The sequence below is a fragment of the Bos mutus genome, chromosome 10 (assembly GCF_027580195.1).
Source record: "Bos mutus isolate GX-2022 chromosome 10, NWIPB_WYAK_1.1, whole genome shotgun sequence".
Classification (NCBI taxonomy): Eukaryota; Metazoa; Chordata; class Mammalia; order Artiodactyla; family Bovidae; genus Bos; species Bos mutus.
The window spans coordinates 57,628,374-57,650,231 of record NC_091626.1 but is presented as its reverse complement, the minus strand read 5'-3'; the positions used below and the strand labels follow the sequence as shown (position 1 = coordinate 57,650,231).

Here is a 21,858-nt window from a genome sequence, read left to right as displayed (position 1 = left end):
ACTACTGGAAAAACAATAGCTTTGAATATGGACCTTTGTCAGAAAAGTGATGTCTCTGCTTTTTAATATGCTGTCTAGGTTGGTCATAGCTTTTCTTCCAAGGAGTAAGCATCTTTTAATTTCATGGCTGCACTCACCATCTGCAGTGATTTTGGAGCCCAGGAAAATACTCTATCACTGTCTCCATTTTTACCCCATCTATGGATCAGATACCATGATCTTAGCTTTTTGAATGCTGAGTTTTAAGCCAGATTTTTCACCTCTTCTTTCAATCTCATCAAGAGGCTCTTTAGTTCCTCTTCATTTTCTGCCATTAGGGTGGTATCATCTGAGTATCTGAGGTTGTTGATATTTCCCCCCGAAATCTTGATTCCAGCTTATGAGTCATCCAGCCCAATATTTTGCATGATGTACTCTCCATATAAGTTAAATAAGCAGGGTGACAATATACAGCCTTGACATACTCCTTTCCCAATTTTGAACCAGTCTGTTGTTCCATGTCCAGTTCTAATCGTTGCTTCCTGACCTGCATATAGATTTCTCAAGAGGTAGGTCACGATGGTTTGGTATTCCCATCTCTTTAAGAATTTTCCAGTTGATTATGATCTATACAATCAAATGCAGAGTACATCATGAGAAATGCTGGGCTGGAAGAAGCAAAAGCTGGAATCAAGATTGCCAGGAGAAATATCAATAACCTCAGATATGCAGATGACACCACCCTTATGGCAGAAAGTGAAGAGGAACTAAAAAGCCTCTTGATGAAAGTGAAAAAGGAGAGTGAAAAAGTTGGCTTAAAGCTCAACATTCAGAAAACGAAGATCATGGCATCTGGTCCCATCACTTCATGGGAAATAGATGGGGAAACAGTGGAAACAGTGTCAGATTTTATTTTGGGGGGCTCCAAAATCACTGCAGATGGTGATTGCAGCCATGAAATTAAAAGACGCCTACTCCTTGGAAGGAAAGTTATGACCAACCTAGACAGCATATTCAAAAGCAGAGACACTACTTTGCCAACAAAGGTCCATCTAGTCAAGGCTATGGTTTTTCCAGTGGTCATGTATGGATGTGAGAGTTGGACTGTGAAGAAAGCTGAGTGCCAAAGAATTGATGCTTTTGAAGTGTGGTGTTGGAGAAGACTCTTGAGAGTCCCTTGGACTGCAAGGAGATCCAACCAGTCCATTCTGAAGGAGATCAGTCCTGGGTGTTCTTTGGAAGGAATGATGCTAAAGCTGAAACTCCAATACTTTGGCCACCTCATGTGAAGGGTTGACTTATTGGAAAAGACTCTGATGCTGGGAGGGATTGGGGGCAGGAGGAGAAGGGGATGACAGAGGATGAGATGGCTGGATGGCATCACTGACTTGATGCACATGAGTTTGGGTTAACTCTGGGAGTTGGTGATGGACAGGGAGGCCTGGCGTGCTGCAAGTCATGGGGTCGCAAAGAGTCAGACACGACTGAGCGACTGAACTGACACAGTCAAAGGCTTTAGAATAGCCAGTGAAGCAGAAGTAGATGTTTTTCTGGAATTCTATTGCTTTTTCTATGATCCAATGGATGTTGGCAATTTGATCTCTGGTTCCTCTGCCTTTTCTAAATCCAGCTTGTGCATCTGGAAGTTATTGGTTCACATGCTGTTGAGGCCTAGTTTGAAGAATTTTGAGCATGACTTTGCTAGCATGTGAAATGAGTGCAATTGTGTGGTGATTTGAACATTCTTTGGCATTGCCCTTCTTTAGGATTGAATGAAAACTGACCTTTTCCAGTCTTATGGCCACTGCTGAGTTTTCCAAATTTGCTGGCATATTGAGTGCAGCAAGCACTTTAACAGCATCATCATTTAGGATTTGAAATAGCTCAGCTGGAATTCCATCACCTCCACTAGTTTTGTTTGTAATAATGCTTCCTAAAGTCCACTTGACTTCATACTCCAGGATGTCTGGCTCTAGGTGAGTGATCACACCATTGTGGTTATCTGGGTCATTAGGACTTTTTGGTACAGTTCTTCCGTATATTCTTGCCACCATTACTTCATCTCTTCTGTTTCTCTTAGGTCCTTGCCATTTTTGTCCTTTATTGTGCCCATCTTTGTATGAAATGTTCCCTTTGTATCTCTAATTTTCTGGAAGCGATCTCTAGTATTTCTGTTCTATTGTTTTCCTATATTTCTTTGCATTGTTCACTTAAGAATTTTACCAAGCTCTATGGTGATTGCAGCCATGAAATTAAAAGACACTTACTCCTTGGAAGGAAAGTTATGACCAACCTAGATAGCATATTCAAAAGTAGAGACATTGCTTTGCCAACAAAGGTCCGTCTAGTCAAGGCTATGGTTTTTCCAGTAGTCATGTATGGATATGAGAGTTGGACTGTGAAGAAAGCTGAGCGCCGAAGAATTGATGCTTTTGAACTGTGGTGTTGGAGAAGACTCTTGAGAGTCCCTTGGACTGCGAGGAGATCCAACCAGTCCATTCTACAGATCAGTCCTGGGTGTTCTTTGGAAGGAATGATGCTAAAGCTGAAACTCCAATACTTTGGCCACCTGATGCGAAGAGTTGACTCATTGGAAAAGACTCTGATGCTGGGAGGGATTGGGGGCAGGGAGGAGAAGGGGACGACAGAAGATGAGATGGCTGGATGGCTTCACCGAGGCGATGGACATGAGTATGGGTGAACTCCGGGAGTTGGTGATGGACAGGGAGGCCTGGCGTGCTGCAAGTCATCGGGTCGCAAAGAGTCGGACACGACTGAGCGACTGAATTGAACTGAACTGAAGGGTTTTTCTGAGTTTTACTTCCCCAATGAGACATCAACTATTTTTCCTCACCTTTTTGCATCCATTTTATTATATAGTGTAAATCATAATGATCAGTAAAGCCAACATAAAGAATATAAAAATGGCTCTTTGAAGCTCAAGGGCAGTGGCCCAGCGCAGGAAGAGGAAGCTCCTGCAGATGTGTAAACGATTGCCAACCTAACATAAACACTTGACAGCTCCGCTGCCCAAGTTGCTGGAGAAAGCAGAAAGCTGGCGGGAGCGTTAGTTCCTCCTTCCCGGCCCCGCCCGCCGCCACTGAGGGTGTGGGCGTGGGGAGGGACTCACGAAGACGCCACGCCTCTGCCTGGGCTTCCTCCAGCTGCGGGGTCTGGAGAAGGTCGGGGTGTTGTCACTTCCTTCGGAGCGGCTCTCTGTATCCGGGTCGGCCGCTGTACTTGCCGCTGTGGCTCAGGGGCTGGGCCCGGGTCTCGCTGCCGTCAGAGAGGAGCAGGCTGCGCTCGGCGCTACCTTCTGCGACCTGGCCGTCAGCCCCACGTCGCCGGCCTGGAGGGGCGAAGGAGACGAGGAGGCCAAGGCTCCCTCCGGGGTAAGTGCCCCTTGGGAAGGCTGGGGGCCGTCGGGTCTGAGCTGAGAACAGGCCTCGGGGGCAGACATCCGAAGGGCGCACACCCGGGCGGTCCGAGAAAGGAAGCCCCGAGCTTTATCCGTTATGGGAGGCGCCCTAGAAACTGCCCGGAGGCGCTTCCCGGATCCCCGCCCCGCTTTGGCCCCCGCCCTTGGCCAGGCTTCTGTTTGCTTTTTGCCACCCTTGCTTCCCCCCTTCTCCCAACCCTTTTCCATTCGTGGTGGTTGTGCTCGGCTGAGAACCTGCCCTCTTCTCTGCCCCCTGCACACTTCCCCGTCTGGGTGCAGTCACTGGGCCCTGTTAGTCCCTTATTTCTCACCAGCCTCGGTCCTGGTACAGAACAAAGGAACTTGGATGTCTAACATGCTCCACACCCTTGGGGAATAGACAAGGAAGCGGCATTTGTAATGGACCTTGATTCGTGAAAAGCTGAGTTCCTGCATGGACACTATCTTTTATTTAAATAGCTGGCACAGGTAGCTTGGGTTTCCTTGGTGCACCTGATGCCATGGATAATCTGCTAGACCAACGCATATTAAATCAGAAATTTATTTGCGTCTATTACGTCGATTTGAAACTTCCCCTTGGTCTGCTGTGCTCTGGCAAGCTCTTTGAGAGCACGGCTTTAGTCATCCAGGTAGTCTTAGCGCCTTCCATATAGTTTAATGAAATGTGTGATTGATTTTTGATGTTGCTTTTCCCCCCCATCTTCACCTTTAAAAAAAAAAAAGAATCAGGCTGCTTCTCCTAATGCTTAACTACTTAACTTTTAAAATTTAACGTATTCTTTATCTAAAATTGTATAGGAATTTCTACAATTTGTAAATGGATGTTTCCTCAGAATTTTAACTAAAGTTACTGTATCTAGTTATCCTATAGACCATTTTCTTGATGATCTTGCATATCTTCTCCTTAGTTCTTATCATTTTACATTTTCTCCACACACTATTTTTAATTTTCATAATCTCCGTTGCAGCATAATATTTTTAGTTTTAGACAGGAAGTATGACAGGTCTCCTTCTGCAAACATAGGACTTGAACTCAATCATCGTAAGTTAGTGTTACTGGTGTCTTTAGGCATTACAGAACCTTTGAAGCTGCTGCTGCTGCTGCTGATAACTTCAGTCGTGTCCGACTCTGTGCGACCCCAGAGACGGCAGCCCATCAGGCTCCCCCGTCCCTGGGATTCTCCAGGCAAGAACACTGGAGTGGGTTGCCATTTCCTTCTCCAATGCATAAAAGTGAAAAGGGCAAGTGAAGTCGCTCAGTCGTGTCCGACTCTTAGGGACCCCATGGACTGCAGCCTACCAGGCTCCTCCGTCCATGGATTTTCCAGGCAAGAGTGCTGGAGTGGAGTGCCATTGCCTTCTCCAAACCTTTGAAGCTAAGTTTAGCCAAATCTAGCTTGACAGGCTTATTCTGTAGAAAGTTGCCAGTGAACTGGAGACAGTGGTGTATTAGAAACAATCTGGGTCTAACCTGGAAACCAGGATGTGGTTATTTGCCTCAAATATAGGCTAAAATGGGGATAATAACCCCATATTTTATATGTGATACAGAATTTTTGGTTGGAATGTATGAGATGGATATATGAACAGTTAGTAAATGGGAACGGAGAAGGCAATGGCACCCCACTCCAGTACTCTTGCCTGGAAAATCCCATGGACGGAGGAGCCTGGTAGGCTGCAGTCCTTGAGGTCGCTGAGGGTCGGACACGACTGAGCGACTTCACTTTCACTTTTCACTTTCATGCATTGGAGAAGGAAATGGCAACCCACTCCAGTGTTCTTGCCTGGAGAATCCCAGGGACGGTGGAGCCTGGTGGGCTGCCGTCTCTGGGGTCGAACAGAGTCGGACACGACTGAAGCGACTTAGCAGCAGCAGCAACAGCATTAAATGGGAAAAGCACTGTTTGGAAAATGGTTCTGTTCATTCTTCTGGTGTAATGCTCACAGAAGGAGCAGCAATGGAAAAAGACACCTAAGAAAGGAAGTATATGTATAGCCAGATGAGATAATTCAACCTTGGCTGACTGTGGATCGAAAGATGTCATTTTAAGCTTACACTCTATAAAGCAGAGTGCTAGTATAATGTGATGATAATAATATTCCAAAGTTATACTTTTATATTACATCTAATATTTGTAACTCTAGAAAGTATTATAAGTCAGTTATTAGACTTTAATATTCTTAAAGGTCTCAGAGCTCTCCAGTATGTTCTGCATACTGATAATACAATCAATGTACCTTTTACGGTTGGCATAATTGTACTGTGCTTTCTCTTCACAATTGTGAGAAACAGCACTATTGTAATTTTTCTTGAATTTTGTATTAACATTTCTGATAAGGTATCACATTTAATTGAGGTATGTAATTGACAGATAACTTTTTTTTAGTTTTGTGTATACAACATCATGATTTTGATATTTGTATACATTGCCAAATACCTATGATAAGTCTACTTAACATTCATCACCATATTTAGTTATAAAAATTTTTTTCTTATCATGAGAACTTTAAAGATTTACTGTCTTAGCAACTTTCATATATCTAATACAGTGATACTAACCATGCTGTACCTTTCCAGAACTGCTGCTGCTGCTGCTGCTAAGTCGCTTCAGTCGTGTCTGACTCTGTGCGACCCCATAGACGGCAGCCCACCAGGCTCCCCCGTCCCTGGGATTCTCCAGGCAAGAACACTGGAGTGGGTTGCCATTTCCTTCTCCATTCCAGAACTAACTTACAGCTAAAAGTTTATACCTTTCTACGCCTTTCATCCATTTCACCCACTTTCCACCCTCCACCTCTGGCAACTGCCAGTATGTTCGCTGTGTCTATAAGCTTTTTCTGTTTTGTTTTCTTAAGATTACACACACATAAGTGAGATCATAACGTGTTTGTCTTTCTCTTTCTGACTTACTTTACTTATGTTACATAATGCCTTCAAGGTCCACCCATGTTGTGGCAGATGGCAGATTTTTTAAATGACTGAATAATATTCCTGTGTGTGTGTTTATCCATTCATTCACCAGTGAATACTTAGGTTACTTGAATATCTTGGCTATTGTAAACAATGCTGCTGTGAACATGGGGGTACACACATCTTTTCTAATTAGTGTTCTAATTGCCTTCTGATGAATACTCAAAGTGGAATTGCTGGATTGTACCGGAATTCTGGTTTCAATTTTTTGAGGAACTTCCTTCCTGTGTTCCATAGTGGCTGCACCAGTTTGCATTCCCACCAAGGATTTCCTTTTCTCCACACCCTCACTGCTGCTTGTTATTTCTGGTCTTTTTGAGAATAGCCCTTCTAAGCTGTTAGTATCTTTGTGTTATTTCATTCTTAAAAACCTACATGCCTCTGCTCTCAAGGAAACAATGAGAAGCAGGCATGTAGGATCTTTACAGAGGTGGATCGGTGACCTTCCTGAACATACAGGCTGGCCGAAAGTATTTTCTGTGTGCTACCAGTACTACCAGCTTCATAGGAAAATGTGAACATGAACATTTGGAACAAAGTCCTTTCGTTTAAATGGGGATGTGAAAGGCTTGCCTAAGCATGTCCTTTTGCCGAACAAAATTGATTTGAGTGTACATGTTGACTACTAGCACTTATTCCACCATCTGTTAAACTACATAATAGTGAAGTTGTCATGTAAAATTTTAAGTTATAATTTGGGCATTTCTAAATATGATCTTAATATTTAATTTTTGCTTATATTGTTAGGATGCATGAGGAAATCCCCAGTTTCATCTGGGTTGAATTTACCACCACACCTCACTGAAGTCAGCTATACCATTTTGAATTTATCTCTATCACCACCACTGATAACTGGCATAAGTAATAATGTGCTACTGCTACCACAAGTTTGTTGAGAAATCAAGTGATTCCTGTTGCATTTGGTTGTTTTGACAGTTAGCATCTTAAACTATTACTTCCCCATTCTGATTTATTTATATTGTGAGTCAGCGATATCCTGATTTCCTTCAGAGTTGTAGTGCTTATATTGCTCCTTTCTTGCTTCCTGTTCTTACAACTGCTGATAATGTGGTTCTAAGAACAGTCATCTTTCAAGGACTTTGTAACTTTGCCTAGTTTAAAGTTTACCTGGTGTATCAATGTTTTTCCCTCTAAAATTTGTGATGAAATGATTAAGAGGGAACCTATTTTTCTCTACCTCTAGGTCCTGTTTAACAAACTTCAGTAATTATTCCCAAACTAAATATCCATGTCCACATGCTGGGGTGTATTAACATCATGTGACTCAATGATATTAAAGTAAAAATTGAATGAATCAGCTTAGTTAGCTGACAGATTCTGGTTCTCTGTGTTTAAAGTAGTATTTTCACGTGATAGACTTACTGAGGTGGTAAAATAGCTAAAAGACATGGTTTATCTTTTAGAATTGCACAAGGTGTGTGTTTTCTCTTACAAACATGGGATATTTTTACCAGCAGAAATGGACAGTATGTTAGTTGCCCCAAATATTTTCACTAGTCTTTATTGAGGTGTAAGACTTAGCAGGAAGCCTATTTATGTAGTTTAATTAGAAAAATAAGCTTGAGGTTGAGCAAAGCAAATGCTTATTATTCAGTGTTACACCTTACAATTAAATATTTATTTTTCAATTTAACTAGTATTTACAGGCTTGTTATGTGCCAGACACTGTGCTAGATGTTGTAAACATAGAGGTAGCAACCTCCAGTCACTGCTTATATTTTTGAAATATTAAATATTTTTGAGTATGTGAAGTATTTGAAAAAATACTGAGAGCGTCCTGTTATTTTTCCAACACCCAGTACAAATGTGAGACTAAATAATGAAACTTCTCTGGTTATTAAATCTAGGATAAAACATTAGTTCACTTTATAGTGAATATCAAAGGTTTAAATAAGTCAAGATTATTGTATTTTAAGTGTGTTTTCCATTCATTTCTCAAAATTGCTTAAGTTTTTCCCAGAGAATTAAAAATGCCTTATTCCTACATATAAATTAACTGACTTTTCCTAGCAAATATGTTGATGAAGAAAAGACAGCATTTGCTTTTTTTTCTGTTTGCAAGTGGCTCCTAAAAAATGTAAACCTTTTAAAGATTTTTGAAACTCTTAAGCCTAAGTAAGAATTCAAACTGGGAAAAAAGCCTCCCAGTCTTGGCAGAAATAAGAATTTAGTTTATTGTGTGAAATCTAACACTTTAGAAAACTTCTATGTAATTTTGTTATTGTTGTTCTGGAACACAATGGTTTTTTGCTACAGCTTTGTGTATCTTTTGAGTGTTATAATGACACAGCAGATAGGCAACCATTAAACATGACCACTGGTTACACATACATGGTTTTAAAACTTAAATAATTTAGAAGGATTTACTGTGAACAGCCTCATTCTCCCCATCTCACCTTCTTCCACTGGTGTCAATCCCTTTACCTCTGTTTTAAAACTTCTAGTGATAACTAGTAATACTTTCTGTCTCTTGAGATGTATGTGTTCAGTTCAGTTCAGTCACTCAGTTGTGTCCAACTCTTTGCGACCCCATGGACTGCAGCACACCAGGCCTCCCTGTCCCTCACCAACTCCTGGAGCTTGCTCAAACTCATGTCCATCAAGTCGGTGATGCCATCCAACCGTCTTATCCTCTGTCATCCCCTTCTCCTCCTGCCTTCAGTCTTTCCCAGCATCAGGGTCTTTTCCGATGAGTCAGTTATTCACATCAGGTGGCCAAAGTATTGGAGTTTCAGCTCAAGAATCAATCCTTCCAATGAATAATCAGGACTGATTTCCTTTACAATTGACTGGTTTGATCTCCGTGCAGTCCAAGGGACTTCGCAGGTCTTCTCCAACACCACAGTTCAAAAGCATCAGTTCTTCGGCACTCAGCTTTGTGTATGGTCCATCTCTCACATCCATACACGACTACCAGAAAAACCATTGCTTTGACTGTATGGACCTTTGTTGGCAAAGTAATGTCTCTGCTTTTTAATATGCTATCTAGGTTGGTCATAGCTTTTCTTCTAGGGAGCAAGAGTCTTTTAATTTCATGGCTGCAGTCACCATCTGCAGTGATTTTGGAGCCCAAGAAAATCAAGTCTGTCACTGTTTCCACTGTTTCCCCGTCTATTTGCCATGAAGTGATGGGACTGGATGCCATGATCTTAGTTTCTTGAATGTTGAGTTTTAAGCTATCATTTTCACTCTCTTCTTTCACTTTCATCAAAAGGCTCTTAGTTCCTCTTCACTTTCTGCCATAAGGGTGGTGTCATCTGCGTATCTGAGGTTATTGATATTTCTCCCTGCAATCTTGATTCTGGCTTGTGCTTCAGCCAGCCAGGGATTTCATATGATGTCCTCTGCATATACGTTAAATAAGCAAGGTGACAATATACAATCTTGACTTACTCCTCTCCCAATTTGGAACCAGTCTGTTGTTCCATATCTGGTTCTAACTGTTGCTTCTTGACCTGCATACAGATTTCTCAGGAGTTACTTCATTTTTTAAAGTTAAGTTTACTCATCTATTGACTTACTCTACTGTAAGTAAATCAGATATTCCGTTTATACCTCCTGCCCCTTCAGGTTGCCACAGTTTTTGTTGTACTGCTAACCAGTTGACCTTAATGATTTCTTAAATATATTTAAACCTCTCTTTCATATTCCATCAACCTTGGCAAACTCTAGATCCGTCATTTCATAAACTGAGGATAGTAACACCCATATCCTTCCTTAGAAAAACTGAAACTAAGTTAAAGCATGTAGTTGCGTGAATAGAAATATTCACTAAGATCAGTGTCTGAAAACTCATGCTAAACTACATGAGAAAAGCTTGGTATAGATATGAAACAAAAATATGGCATAATTCATTTACTGAACAGGTACTGAATAGCCCTCTTTAAGTGGTTCAGAAATCGTGGCATTGGAACTATGGAGAAGTAAATATAAGAGACAGCTCACCACTTGGGCTCTGCTGAATTAAGAGTATAAATGCTAGTTACTAGTGTTCAATTTCCAGAATTAACCTCTCTCCAAAGGACAGAGAATTTGATGATGGGTCTAGAATAGAGAATATATTTAGTTTTATTATTTGTGTCCCTCAGCCCCAAAATTGCTTTTCCATAATTCACAGTACCTAATAAATGGTAAATCATTTCCTGGACGCACACATGTATGTATGTATACATGTGGAATAAGTACTTCACTCCACAGCACCATTATCACAAACGGTAATTTCTAGAATATATATACTCTGACTCTTTTCTAATTCTTGGGGTGGGGGAGGGGAATGGAAAGTAGTAGTTGCAACCCGCTAAAGTTATTTCATAACCAGGGTGAAAGTATGAACTCAAATATAAGATTATTGCATCTTTTCAACAGATAATGTGGAAAATAAGCCTATGAATTTTTTTCTTTCTCTCTCTTTTCTTTTTTAACAGGATTTTGGCACTGTCGATTATCAGGAGTTTGTAGTTGACATTGAATCCAGACTGAGGATGGAGGGGGTAGAACTTAAGGAAGAATGGCAAGATGAAGATTTTCCAATGTGAGCAATGTTTTTAAATGAAAACAAATTCAAAACAGAACTTCACTACTTCTTTACTGAGGTGTCACTTACTAAATGAATATTGATCGGACTCCTTAAAGAAACCCAGTGTTGCAAAATGTTCATTAAGGACTAGTAATAGAGTCTTCAGGATTTCTAGAGGAAGATGGTCTTTAGAAGCCTGCAGGAAGCATTAAATTTTATGCTTTTATTTTAAGACAAAAACTTGTTAAGTTAGACAAGGAAAGCTTTCTATATTATCTGGTGAGCGACCGTGACACATTTGTGTGTTTACAGTTCTGTCGGCACTGGTTAGGGTAAGAGAAAGAGAGCAAAGGCAGACCGTATGTTTAAGGGATCCATGCCATTTTGGTTAGAAGACCATCTCAGTGCATAAGAAGATTACTTAGCAGTTGGAATAGGAACAGCTGGTGGAGAGTACTGAGTCATTGCGTAGCACAGCATGATAATCATAATATAGAAATGCTGAGCTCAAAAACATGCAATCGTCATTTTCATATTCCCTCTGTAAGTGACAGTTTAGCTTCATCGTACATTGTATTGTACATCCCATTAAATTCATGCATTTGAAGTATATTGTAAAGTAATGATTTTTTAAATTTGTTTTGTAGTTGTATTTAAGAGCTGTTACATAGGGATTATATACCTACTTTTATGTGTTACTTATATAGATATGTAAATCAATTGAGACAGTTTGAAATTTTTATTTAACAGTAGTTTGTAAATTACTCAAGCTTAAAGAAACATTGCTTTATTCAGTTTTCCGCATAATTGTTTCTATAAGCTATTTTAATAGCTCTTTGAATGTCAAAAGATTTTTTATTTTTTTAATTTCTGGGTTAAAAATTATGTCTGTGTGTTTTAGACCTTTACCAGAAGATGATAGTATTGAAGCAGATATATTAGCTGTAACTGGACCAGAGAGTCAGCCTGGTAAGAACTTGACGCTTAGAAAATAGACTTTTATCTGTGGTATTTCTTTCTAACACACTTTGTCAAGATATAAATTATACTCAGTTCTTGTTCCATCATAGGGTGCCAAAGGGTAAGTTGACTGTTTAGGAAAGCATTTTTGGAATGCTTTGGAATACTTTGCAAAAACATACCCTTGGGTTTAGAAATTTTGATCATGAAGGAGAGAGGGAAGATGATTTTTAGTAGTAAATAGTGACTGTAAGTTCTGCTTCTGTTTTTTAAAAAGGCATATCCTTACTGGGATGTGTCAGCTTGCTGTGATACAGAAGCAGTAGTGATCAAAGTCCAAAGTTTGTAAGTAAGGGCTTTGGAATTGTTTAATGAATGTTATTTTCTCAAGAATAAAGTGATTAAAGTTCCCTTATTCGATTTATGGATGTAAGCATTTTTTCTAAATATATCTTTGATTTTTCTTTTTAACCATTCCAGGCTCACTAGAAGTTAATGGCAATAAAGTGAGAAAGAAACTAATGGCTCCCGACATTAGCCTAACTCTGGACCCTAGTGATGGCTCTGTGTTGTCAGATGATTTGGATGAAAGTGGGGAGATTGACTTAGATGACTTAGATACACCATCGGAGGACAGTAATGAGTTTGAGTGGGAAGGTAGGTGTTTCATTGATTTTACCTGACCTTTATTAATGATTGTGTTCATGTATATACATAGTGGCATTTTCACTTGACCATGAAACCAACTAAAATCAATGATTAAGGGATTTTATTGAAATAAGATATTATCAGTTCTAAAGTTCATGTATAGGTTGTAAAGATACAAAATTTGGCTAACGTTGAATATTATGGCTTCCCAAACTGTTTATAGTAGATTACATGTGGCTTTATTTTAATTGCCTAGTGCTATAAAGTTATGTCTTTCCATTTTGCTTCCATATATTGCTTGATAATTACAGCGTGTTCTTTTATTCAGTCAATCAACTGAGAGGGAAAGCACTGAAAAACATATTTTAGGGAATTCTTAAAAGTAATTAAGAATTTGCAGAGAGGGAGTTCTATAGGGAAGGTTTAGAGGTGTGTTTTTTGAGTTTTTTTTTTTAGTGGGTTCATCTGATAGTGCTGCACTTTGTAAATGACCAGCTTGAACTAATGTGGTCTCCTTGACTCCACTCTTAGATTTGTTATCATTAGCTATTTGGAATTGAAAGGAATTGGCATGTGTTTTGCTTTGCATGCTTCCTTTAGTTAGATAATTGCTGTCTAGTATCTTTGTAGTTGGGAATAATTTATATATATATATATTTCATTTTTTAAGTGACCTTTGCTTCCAAGCAAAAGTTTAGCACTAGGTATGTTATCCACAATAAAGAGTAAGGTTCTTAATGTACTTTATCTTTTGTTCTTTTTTCTTCCCCATTTTACTGGTTCAATAAGCAATCCAGTAGTAAACAATATTTTATAAAGATACTGAAATAGTTTTCTGCCTATGTGTTTTGTCTCTTCTTTCTTTAATGCTGCTGTAGTCATTTCCTGGAAGGATATTTTCCGTTAACAACTTTGTCTTGGAAACAGACAACTAACATACAGTAGGTTTCCCCTTCCCCCATTTCTTGGTAAGGACTGTGATACTAAAATTTTGAAATTCATTACATCATGAAAAATCAGCTAAAATGCAACCTTAAGGTGTAAATCATACCTGATCACTGGTGCTTGTGCTTTGGCTAATGTCAATTTAAAATAGACTTTTGCATGTACACTTTGGAATATTATCAAATAATTTTCTGCTTTATGAAACTGATCAAATGAGAAGTAACTATTGACTTGTTAACCACTTTCTATCTGGTATTATAATGTTTGGGGAATAATTTATGTGTTCAACAACAAAAAACACTCGCACCCAGTGAGTTGCTTTAGTTAACATAGTGGTAACTATCTGTCAAGAACAGTGTTGTCAACAGAATCTGCAAATTGTAGATATACATTGTACTGCAGTTAGGTCCTCTGAATTAAGCAATACAAAAAAAGTTAAAGAACTGTGATTTCCAAAAATAAAATGGCCTTATATCGAGAGTAAGCCTTTTCCTCTATTATGGAAGAAATATTTAAAATTCCACAAACAGGGAACTCTACTCAGTATTATGTAACAACCTAAATGGGAAGAGAATTTGGAAAAAAAATAGATACATGTATATGTATAACTGAATCACTTTGCTGTACATATGAAATTTTCACAACATTGTTACTCAATTATATCCCAATATAAAATAAAAAGTTAAAAAATATTCCACAGAAGTTATAATAAAAAATATTCTCTGAACAGTCTAATTAGATAGTAAAGTGGTTAACATGTAATTTGATTTTTATTGTGTAAGTAACAATCTATGAATCAAAAATCTTTTATTTTGACAGATGATCTTCCAAAACCCAAGACTACTGAAGTTATTAGGAAAGGCTCAATTACTGAATATACAGCAGCAGAGGAAAAGGAAGATGGACGACGCTGGCGCATGTTCAGAATTGGAGAACAGGACCACAGGGTTGATATGAAAGCAATTGAACCCTATAAGAAAGTTATCAGCCATGGAGGTAAGAGTTACCAAAGATTTTTCAGATTTTTTAATACGCTGTCAGAATCTGAATGCTTAGAGAATCTTTCCTTTGAGATATTAACATAATTTTGAAAGTATAATAAACATTGTGTCCTTTTAGAAATGTAACAGGCTTGAAGTAAAAGAATAAAACATTTAAAAATTGTTAATATACACATACAATAAGTTCCAAAAGTATAAGAGTATACAATGAAAACTATCTCCCTCCACCCTTATCCCTAAACACCCTTAAACTGGGACTTAACACTCTCCTCTTTTTATCCATTTATACCCCAATACTTTGGCCATCTGATGCGAAGAGCTGACTCATTTGAAAAGACCCTGATGCTGGGAAAGATTGAGGGCAGGAGGAGAAGGGGACGACAGAGGATGAGATGGTTGGATGGCATCACCGACTCGATAGACATGGGTTTGGGTGGACTCCGGGAGTTGTTGATGGACTGGGAGGCCTGGCGTGCTGCGATTCATGGGGTCGCAAAGAGTCAGACACGACTGAGCGACTGAACTGAATTGAATTTATATGCAGTAAAATACTCTAATCCTTTGTTTTCTTTTTGCAGTCTTTGCAAATTCCTTTTTTAATTTTCCATATTCATTGAGAGAAAACTGACATGTAACATTGTATATAAGTTTAAGGATTCATTAAGAGAAAACTGACATGTAACATTGTATATAAGTTTAAGGTATAATATATGTTGATTTGATGCATTCTGTATTGGGAATGATTGCCACCATAGCATTTGTTAACACTTGCATCACATCACATAATTACCAATTCTTATTTGTGGTCGGAACATTTAGGTCTAGACTACCCTTTTAGCAACTTTTAAGTACATAATAGATATTGTTAACTGTGTTAACTGTTGTCACCATGTAGTACATTACTCCCCAGAAATTACTCATCTTCTGACTGGAAGTTTGTACTTTGACTGTTATTTCCCCTTTTATCCCATCTCTGGTAATCACCGTTCTAATCTCTGTTCCTGAGAGTTTAGATATTTTAGATACAAATGATACAGAGTATTTATCTTTCTTGTTTCATTAGAAATGCTCTAATCTTAAGTGCATAATTCACTGAGTTTTGACAAATGCCTATATAACCATATATACTCATATAATCTACACCATCTAGACAGACAGAACATTTTCATTGCCCCAGAAAATTCTCTGGTACTCCCTCTCAATGAATACCCTCTCTGCAGTAACCACTATTGTAATGCCTACCCCATGGTTAGTTTTGCCTGTTACGAAATTTCCTGTATCTGGAATCACAGTTTACACTCGTCTGCTTTCACTCAGCGTAATGATTTTGACATTTATCCTTGCTGTTGCATGTATCTGCAGTTCATTCCTTGTTACTGCTTATTTGTTTATCCATCTCTATTTTGATGGGCCATGTGAGATTTTTCCAGTCTGAGCTATTATGATTAAAACTGCCGTGAGCGTTGTTGTACAAGTCTTTGTGTTTATAAATACAACCTGGCCCTTTAAAATATGATTCTTAATTTACCTTAAAACTGTGAACAAATCACTTAGCCTTACCACAAAGTAGAGAATTCATTCTGCATTTTTATGGAACACCTACTTTGTGTATTTCTGGAATATACAAATATAAGGCTTGGTTCCTTAAGAAATTTACAAGTCGAACAGGAAAAGCTGTGAAGTACAGCTATAATTTCTATCATTCTGACTGTCCTGTATGTAGAAGTTTGCATAGTCACTCTTTAAATAGCACCAGAATGTTACTCTGTAGATCCTGTCATATAACCTGAATTCCTCCTAATGCAGGACAAGGTGCCACACAGGTCAAGCAGATTGGTTTTTTCACATAGTCATTTCTGCTTAATTTACTCTCTGCCAAATGCTTTCTCCTGCTTATTTCTATGGTCTTCATTCATTTGAAAACAAATCACTTGAATGTTTGCAGTTGCATTATTCTGCCTAATTTAGTCTTACGCAGTGAAGAAAACAGGATAATATGGATCAGGAAGTCCACAGATAATGTATTAATTCAGCTCCATTCATTGGAAGCAAGTTGTGAGACCTGCCTCATGGTTTAAACCTAATATTTTTGAGACATAGCACTTTATTTAAGAGAAAATAGTAATTAGGGCCATTTTGTCCTACTGAGTTACTGCAATGTGTTTCGTGACTAAGGGGTTAAGAAAGGTTGTGAAGATTCTAATGAAGTGTTCAACCTGTTCAGTGCATGTTTGTAAACAACAGGAATGAAAGTTAAAGCAGAAATACTTGTTGCTGGTTACAGCTTAATATCTATTATAATTAAAACATTTACATTTTAGAGATTATAATTAAAACATGTTTTAGTGCTGTTTTTCTTCATTTAGTCTTATATCAGAGATATAATCTTTTCTTACTTTGTAAGACCCTAAAAGCTACAAAATGCTAGACATCACTGAATGTGAAACTATTTTTACATGTACTATTTACATGTAAAAAAAAGTTGCATAAGAATGTTTTATTGCAGATGTTGTATATTCTTGGATTATATCATTCTGTCTACTTGATAAAATAGGGCTAGCTTTTTGAGTATGCTAATTTAAGTGGGTTTCTGGTTTATATGGCCACCATTTCCTCATCAAATTTTATTGTTTTTGAGAAGAGAGGATTTATTTATTTATTTTTTAAATTTTATTTTATTTTTAAACTTTACAATATTGTATTGGTTTTGCCAAATATCGAAATGAATCCGCCACAGGTATACATGTGTTCCCCATCCTGAACCCTCCTCCCTCCTCCCTCCCCATACCCTCCCTCTGGGTCGTCCCAGTGCACTAGCCCCAAGCATCCAGTATTGTGCATCAAACCTGGACTGGTGACTCGTTTCATACATGATATTATATATGTTTCAATGCCATTCTCCCAAATCTTCCCACCCTCTCCCAAGAGAGGATTTAAAGATCTTTGTAAGACTATACAAGGTCAGACCAATGACAGCAAAAAATATACTTTTTGATTCAGAAGTGTGTGGAACATAAACCACTATAATTTATCAACTATAAATGATATCCCCTGAAAAGTCTTCATAGTGTAATCATACTGGTTTCTTTTTCAGGGTATTATGGAGATGGATTAAATGCCATTGTTGTGTTTGCTGTCTGTTTTATGCCTGAAAGTGGTCAACCTAACTATAGATACCTGATGGACAATCTCTTTAAGTAAGTAGATCATCACAATATTTGGAAAGAACTGAGTAAGTCAGATCTCTAAGAAAGTGCACTTTATTTAGCTAGGTAAAAATTGTAAATATCCTGGTTCTGGTTCCTTAAGTCTGTTATTTGGCATTCTGAAACTATTCCAACTCAACAGAAGAACTGTCATTCTAAAACTGGAAGGGATATTACAGATTATTTGTTCCAACTTCTTTATTTTACATTTGAGGACACATTAAGTGCTTTATTGTGGGAAATTTCAAACATATACAAAGGTAGAGAGAAGTATATATTAAATCTTTGTCTAACTCTCACCCACTTCCACAATTATCAGTTTATACATTATTCCCATAAATACTTCCCTCATGATATAATTTTGAAGCAAATCCCTGCAAAGTATTTATCATCTATAAACATTTCAATGTGTATTTCTAAAAGAAAGAAGTTTTTTTTTTTTTTTTTTTAAAAGGCAATAATACTAATAGTTTTGAATTTTTGCTTTCAGTGAAGGAGAGGGAAGGGAATTGTGTTATTTGGATAAACCTGGTTTGGTTCTGCATAGCAGTGTTTAAGACTTTATTTTTATAGGTATGTTATTGGCACTTTGGAGCTGTTAGTAGCAGAAAACTACATGATAGTTTATTTAAATGGTGCAACAACTCGAAGAAAAATGCCCAGTCTGGGATGGCTCAGGAAATGCTATCAACAAATTGATAGAAGGTATTGTAAATACAAGTTAAAAGCTAGTCTGAATAAATTTTATAATGTCCTTATTAGTTTAAAATTTATTTTCTGTTACCACTTACAGGTACCATGTATCTACTTCATAAATTACATTTACTAATTTCATAGCAAGTTTCTGTTTTCAGACTTATAAAATTGCTCTTTATTTCTCTTTTGTACCACATCAGACATTTTCCTATAGTTTATATTTTGAGAAAGGATGGGGAATTCAGTACATTTCCTATTTTATTACATTCTGGGTTTTGCTTCATTTATAGTGCTTAGTTGAAGAAGGAAATGGCAAACCACTCCAGTTTCTTGCCTGGAAAAGTCCATGGACAGAGGAGCCTGGTGGGCTACAGTCCATGGGGTCGCAAAGAATCGACCATGACTGAGCACATAGTGCTTACTGTATTTCGTTATTTATGATGCTTATTTATCTGTAATCTTTCTTTGGAGTGAGCTCTAGAATTGTATTCTTCTGAGAGTCGTGCATGCTGATAGAAGGAATTTTGATTCTCTCTTTGGTTTGATTTGACCACAGCTAATTCAGAGTAGTTTAATCAACTCAGGTCTATGAATAGGTTTCTCTTCATACATGAACATGACATTGGCTGGTTCATGTAATTTTTTAGTGTTTAATGATTATGATAAGTGTAAACTATAACAATAAAACAGCAGTTTTTATTTCATCATTTTAAGTTTTCTGGGATAATGCATTTAACTTTCAATCAGAATTTTAGACTTGGTGTTGGCGGTGGTGGTTTAGTCACTAAGTCGTGTCAGACTCTTGCGACCCCATGGGCTGTAGCCCACCAGGCTCCTCTGTCCATGAGATTCTCCAGGCAAGAATACTGGAGTGGGTTGCCATTTCCTTCTGCATTTAGACTCCATAAGAATACATTAGATCTGATTCATGTTGCCTGTTCCCTAGGTGATTTCCCCTCTCATCTTTCTGCCTGCCCAGTGCCTTTCATGTTGTTGAAGAAATCAGTAACAGTTTCCCCTCCATTCCTGAGAAATGAAAAGAGCTTACTTTTATATTCATCATTGACCTCTACCCCTGACTGACAGAGTCCTGAAGACAAGTTGTATACTAGGAGACGTTTAATAACAGGCTACACTGTGAAAATAAATATGAATGAAGTAGAATTAATTTCATGGCAGTGGGAAGGGCCATTTCAATTGAGGAGTGCTTTTTGTTTTATCTTTTGTTGTCTTTAGTAATATATCTAAATGACAGCTCTTGAATGAGGGTTTTTTTGGTGTTTTTTTTTTTTTCAGTTTTTTGTATAGACTTGCACAAACTTATTGATGACTTAGCTTTTCTTCTAGCATTAGAATTTGTAGAGTTTTTTCCAAACTTTTTTTTTTTTTTTTTAACTCCAGGTTACGGAAAAACCTAAAATCTCTAATCATTGTACATCCCTCTTGGTTTATAAGAACACTTCTGGCTGTTACAAGACCATTTATTAGGTAATTTTCTGAGAGCCATTAACTCAAAAAAAAAAAAAATCTACAAACTCTTTGTATGAATGTTTTGTCAATTCTGTTGGTCAAAAATATTAAGGTATTTATCTTTATTTTTTTTCTATAGCTCAAAATTCAGCCAAAAAATTAGATACGTCTTTAATTTGGCAGAACTAGCAGAGCTTGTCCCCATGGAATATGTTGGAATACCAGAATGCATAAAACAGTATGTTGTGTTTTATTTATTTCATTGTATTTGGATCTTTATATTTTGATATACAAGAGGTAAATATTTCGGCACCTATTCTTTCTCCTTTCATATATTATAAATATTTTGTAACTGCTCTTTTTTTTATAATGAAGAAAAGGGGGAAGAAGACATTTTTTAACACCTTCCTTTTAAGTCACCATTTTCTTTGGGGTATCAGTTGAAGTAGGAGAAATTGTTTCTGGTTTGGTTCATTTATAATTTTAAAGACTAGTGACAGTCTAAGAGATGATTCTTGATTGGTCAGTACTAAAGCACATTCTCCACACCTGAACATGCTGCTCTTTAAATTTAAGTAAGCTCATTATGGCATCAAATAATCATATTACTAGGGAAATAAAATATATTTATATCAGCCTAACCTTGATACTTTTCAGTGGCTGTAATTTGTTCTGTTTACCAAATTTACTTATGTAACTTCTAGAAGGACTTAGCAGAAGGCTGTTAACATAAATACTTGAGTATCACAGTGCTATAATGTAGAAAAATGTTTCTTTGTTCTAATAATCTGAGGTTTTAGTTTGTTGAATATATCAACACCACGTTTCTTACGTCAGTTCTGACTTTCTATATAGTGTATTAAGTATTTTTGCGTTTGCCTACAAACTTGAGTTTGTTGTTAGAGCCTTTTTTTTTTAAATTTTTGTTCATCTTCATAACATGTATATTTACTAAAATAACTCTTCCCCACCAAGGTATGAAGAAGAAAAGTTAAAAAAGAAAAAGAAAAGGTATATGCACACCTTGACTGGGTTGCATCTAGACTAGTCCATTTGCATTGCACAGACTAACTCTTCCTTATCGGTTGGTTAGCTTGTAGACAAAGATAACAGCATGTGTAAATATAAATATACCCCAGGACCCATATATGCAGTGAATCCAAAGTTCGTGCTGCTGAGTGTGGCTTGGATTCTCTCTACATAGAAAATAAAGGCCAGTTAGAAAATAAAGCCCACTTAATAATGCCAGTTAGTAAATAAAGACCACGTCTCCTTCCTCCTTTTGGTATAAATAACAGATGGTAAATTCCTAAGAATGCTCTTTGAAATATCAATTACTTATAATACCTTACCAATTTGTGCTTTTGAAATATTTATGTTCTTTTTTAATATATCAGATTTCCCCCCTGGGGTTGATAATTATATTTACAATGCAGATATTCTTTGGCTAACCAACATTGATTTCCTTGTATGCTTAAACAATGGCCTGCTAACTAGTCAAATTCTCCATGTGATAAAATACCTAAAAGTTCAATGTACCATTTGATAGTTAAACACTCTGCTTTCCATCTTTAATTTAATTTTGAATACTTCCGCTTTGAGCATAACAGACTGTCATCTGTTAATATGTTAGCATAGAAGATGAAAGGCAAGGGTATAAATTAGTACTATTTTATATAGTAATTTAGAAAAGTACAGGATTTAGATCTGACTTGTTAATGGATTTTTACAATATTGACAATTAAATCAGCAAAACAGATTCATACAATCTTTCATAAGAGTTAAGGCATGAGATTTATTTATTATTTGGACCACTGTGAGGAATTAAAGCTGAAATATTCTTAACTTCACATTTAACTTCTAACACATTTTGGTTCTGTTGATGAGCAAGAATTCAGTTGACCACGTGATCAAATCATAGCTTTACATTTCTATATGACACTTTACAGCTAAACATTTTTAGATAGAGATAAGAACAATGATTTTAGATCTTGCTCATTTCTCAC

The 21,858-nt window shown here is 37.4% G+C and overlaps 1 protein-coding gene across 3 annotated transcripts in view; it reads left to right on the top strand.

The window, feature by feature from the left end:
• The first annotated feature begins 3,157 nt into the window (after positions 1 to 3,157).
• Positions 3,158 to 21,858, top strand: part of BNIP2 (BCL2 interacting protein 2) — a 57,715-nt gene continuing 39,014 nt past the window's right edge. The window contains exons 1-10 of one of the 3 annotated variants that reach the window (XM_070377994.1): positions 3,159 to 3,371; positions 10,835 to 10,941; positions 11,828 to 11,895; positions 12,367 to 12,543; positions 14,299 to 14,475; positions 17,575 to 17,677; positions 18,260 to 18,391; positions 19,784 to 19,870; positions 19,992 to 20,090; positions 20,828 to 20,863. In XM_070377994.1, coding sequence (XP_070234095.1) covers positions 10,892 to 10,941; positions 11,828 to 11,895; positions 12,367 to 12,543; positions 14,299 to 14,475; positions 17,575 to 17,677; positions 18,260 to 18,391; positions 19,784 to 19,870; positions 19,992 to 20,090; positions 20,828 to 20,863 — 929 coding nt within the window. In that variant the 5' untranslated portion in view covers positions 3,159 to 3,371; positions 10,835 to 10,891. Of the gene's footprint in view, positions 3,372 to 10,834; positions 10,942 to 11,827; positions 11,896 to 12,366; positions 12,544 to 14,298; positions 14,476 to 17,574; positions 17,678 to 18,259; positions 18,392 to 19,783; positions 19,871 to 19,991; positions 20,091 to 20,827; positions 20,864 to 21,858 lie in introns of all 3 variants that reach the window. The other 2 variants (XM_070377996.1, XM_070377995.1) reach the window with 2 other exon arrangements.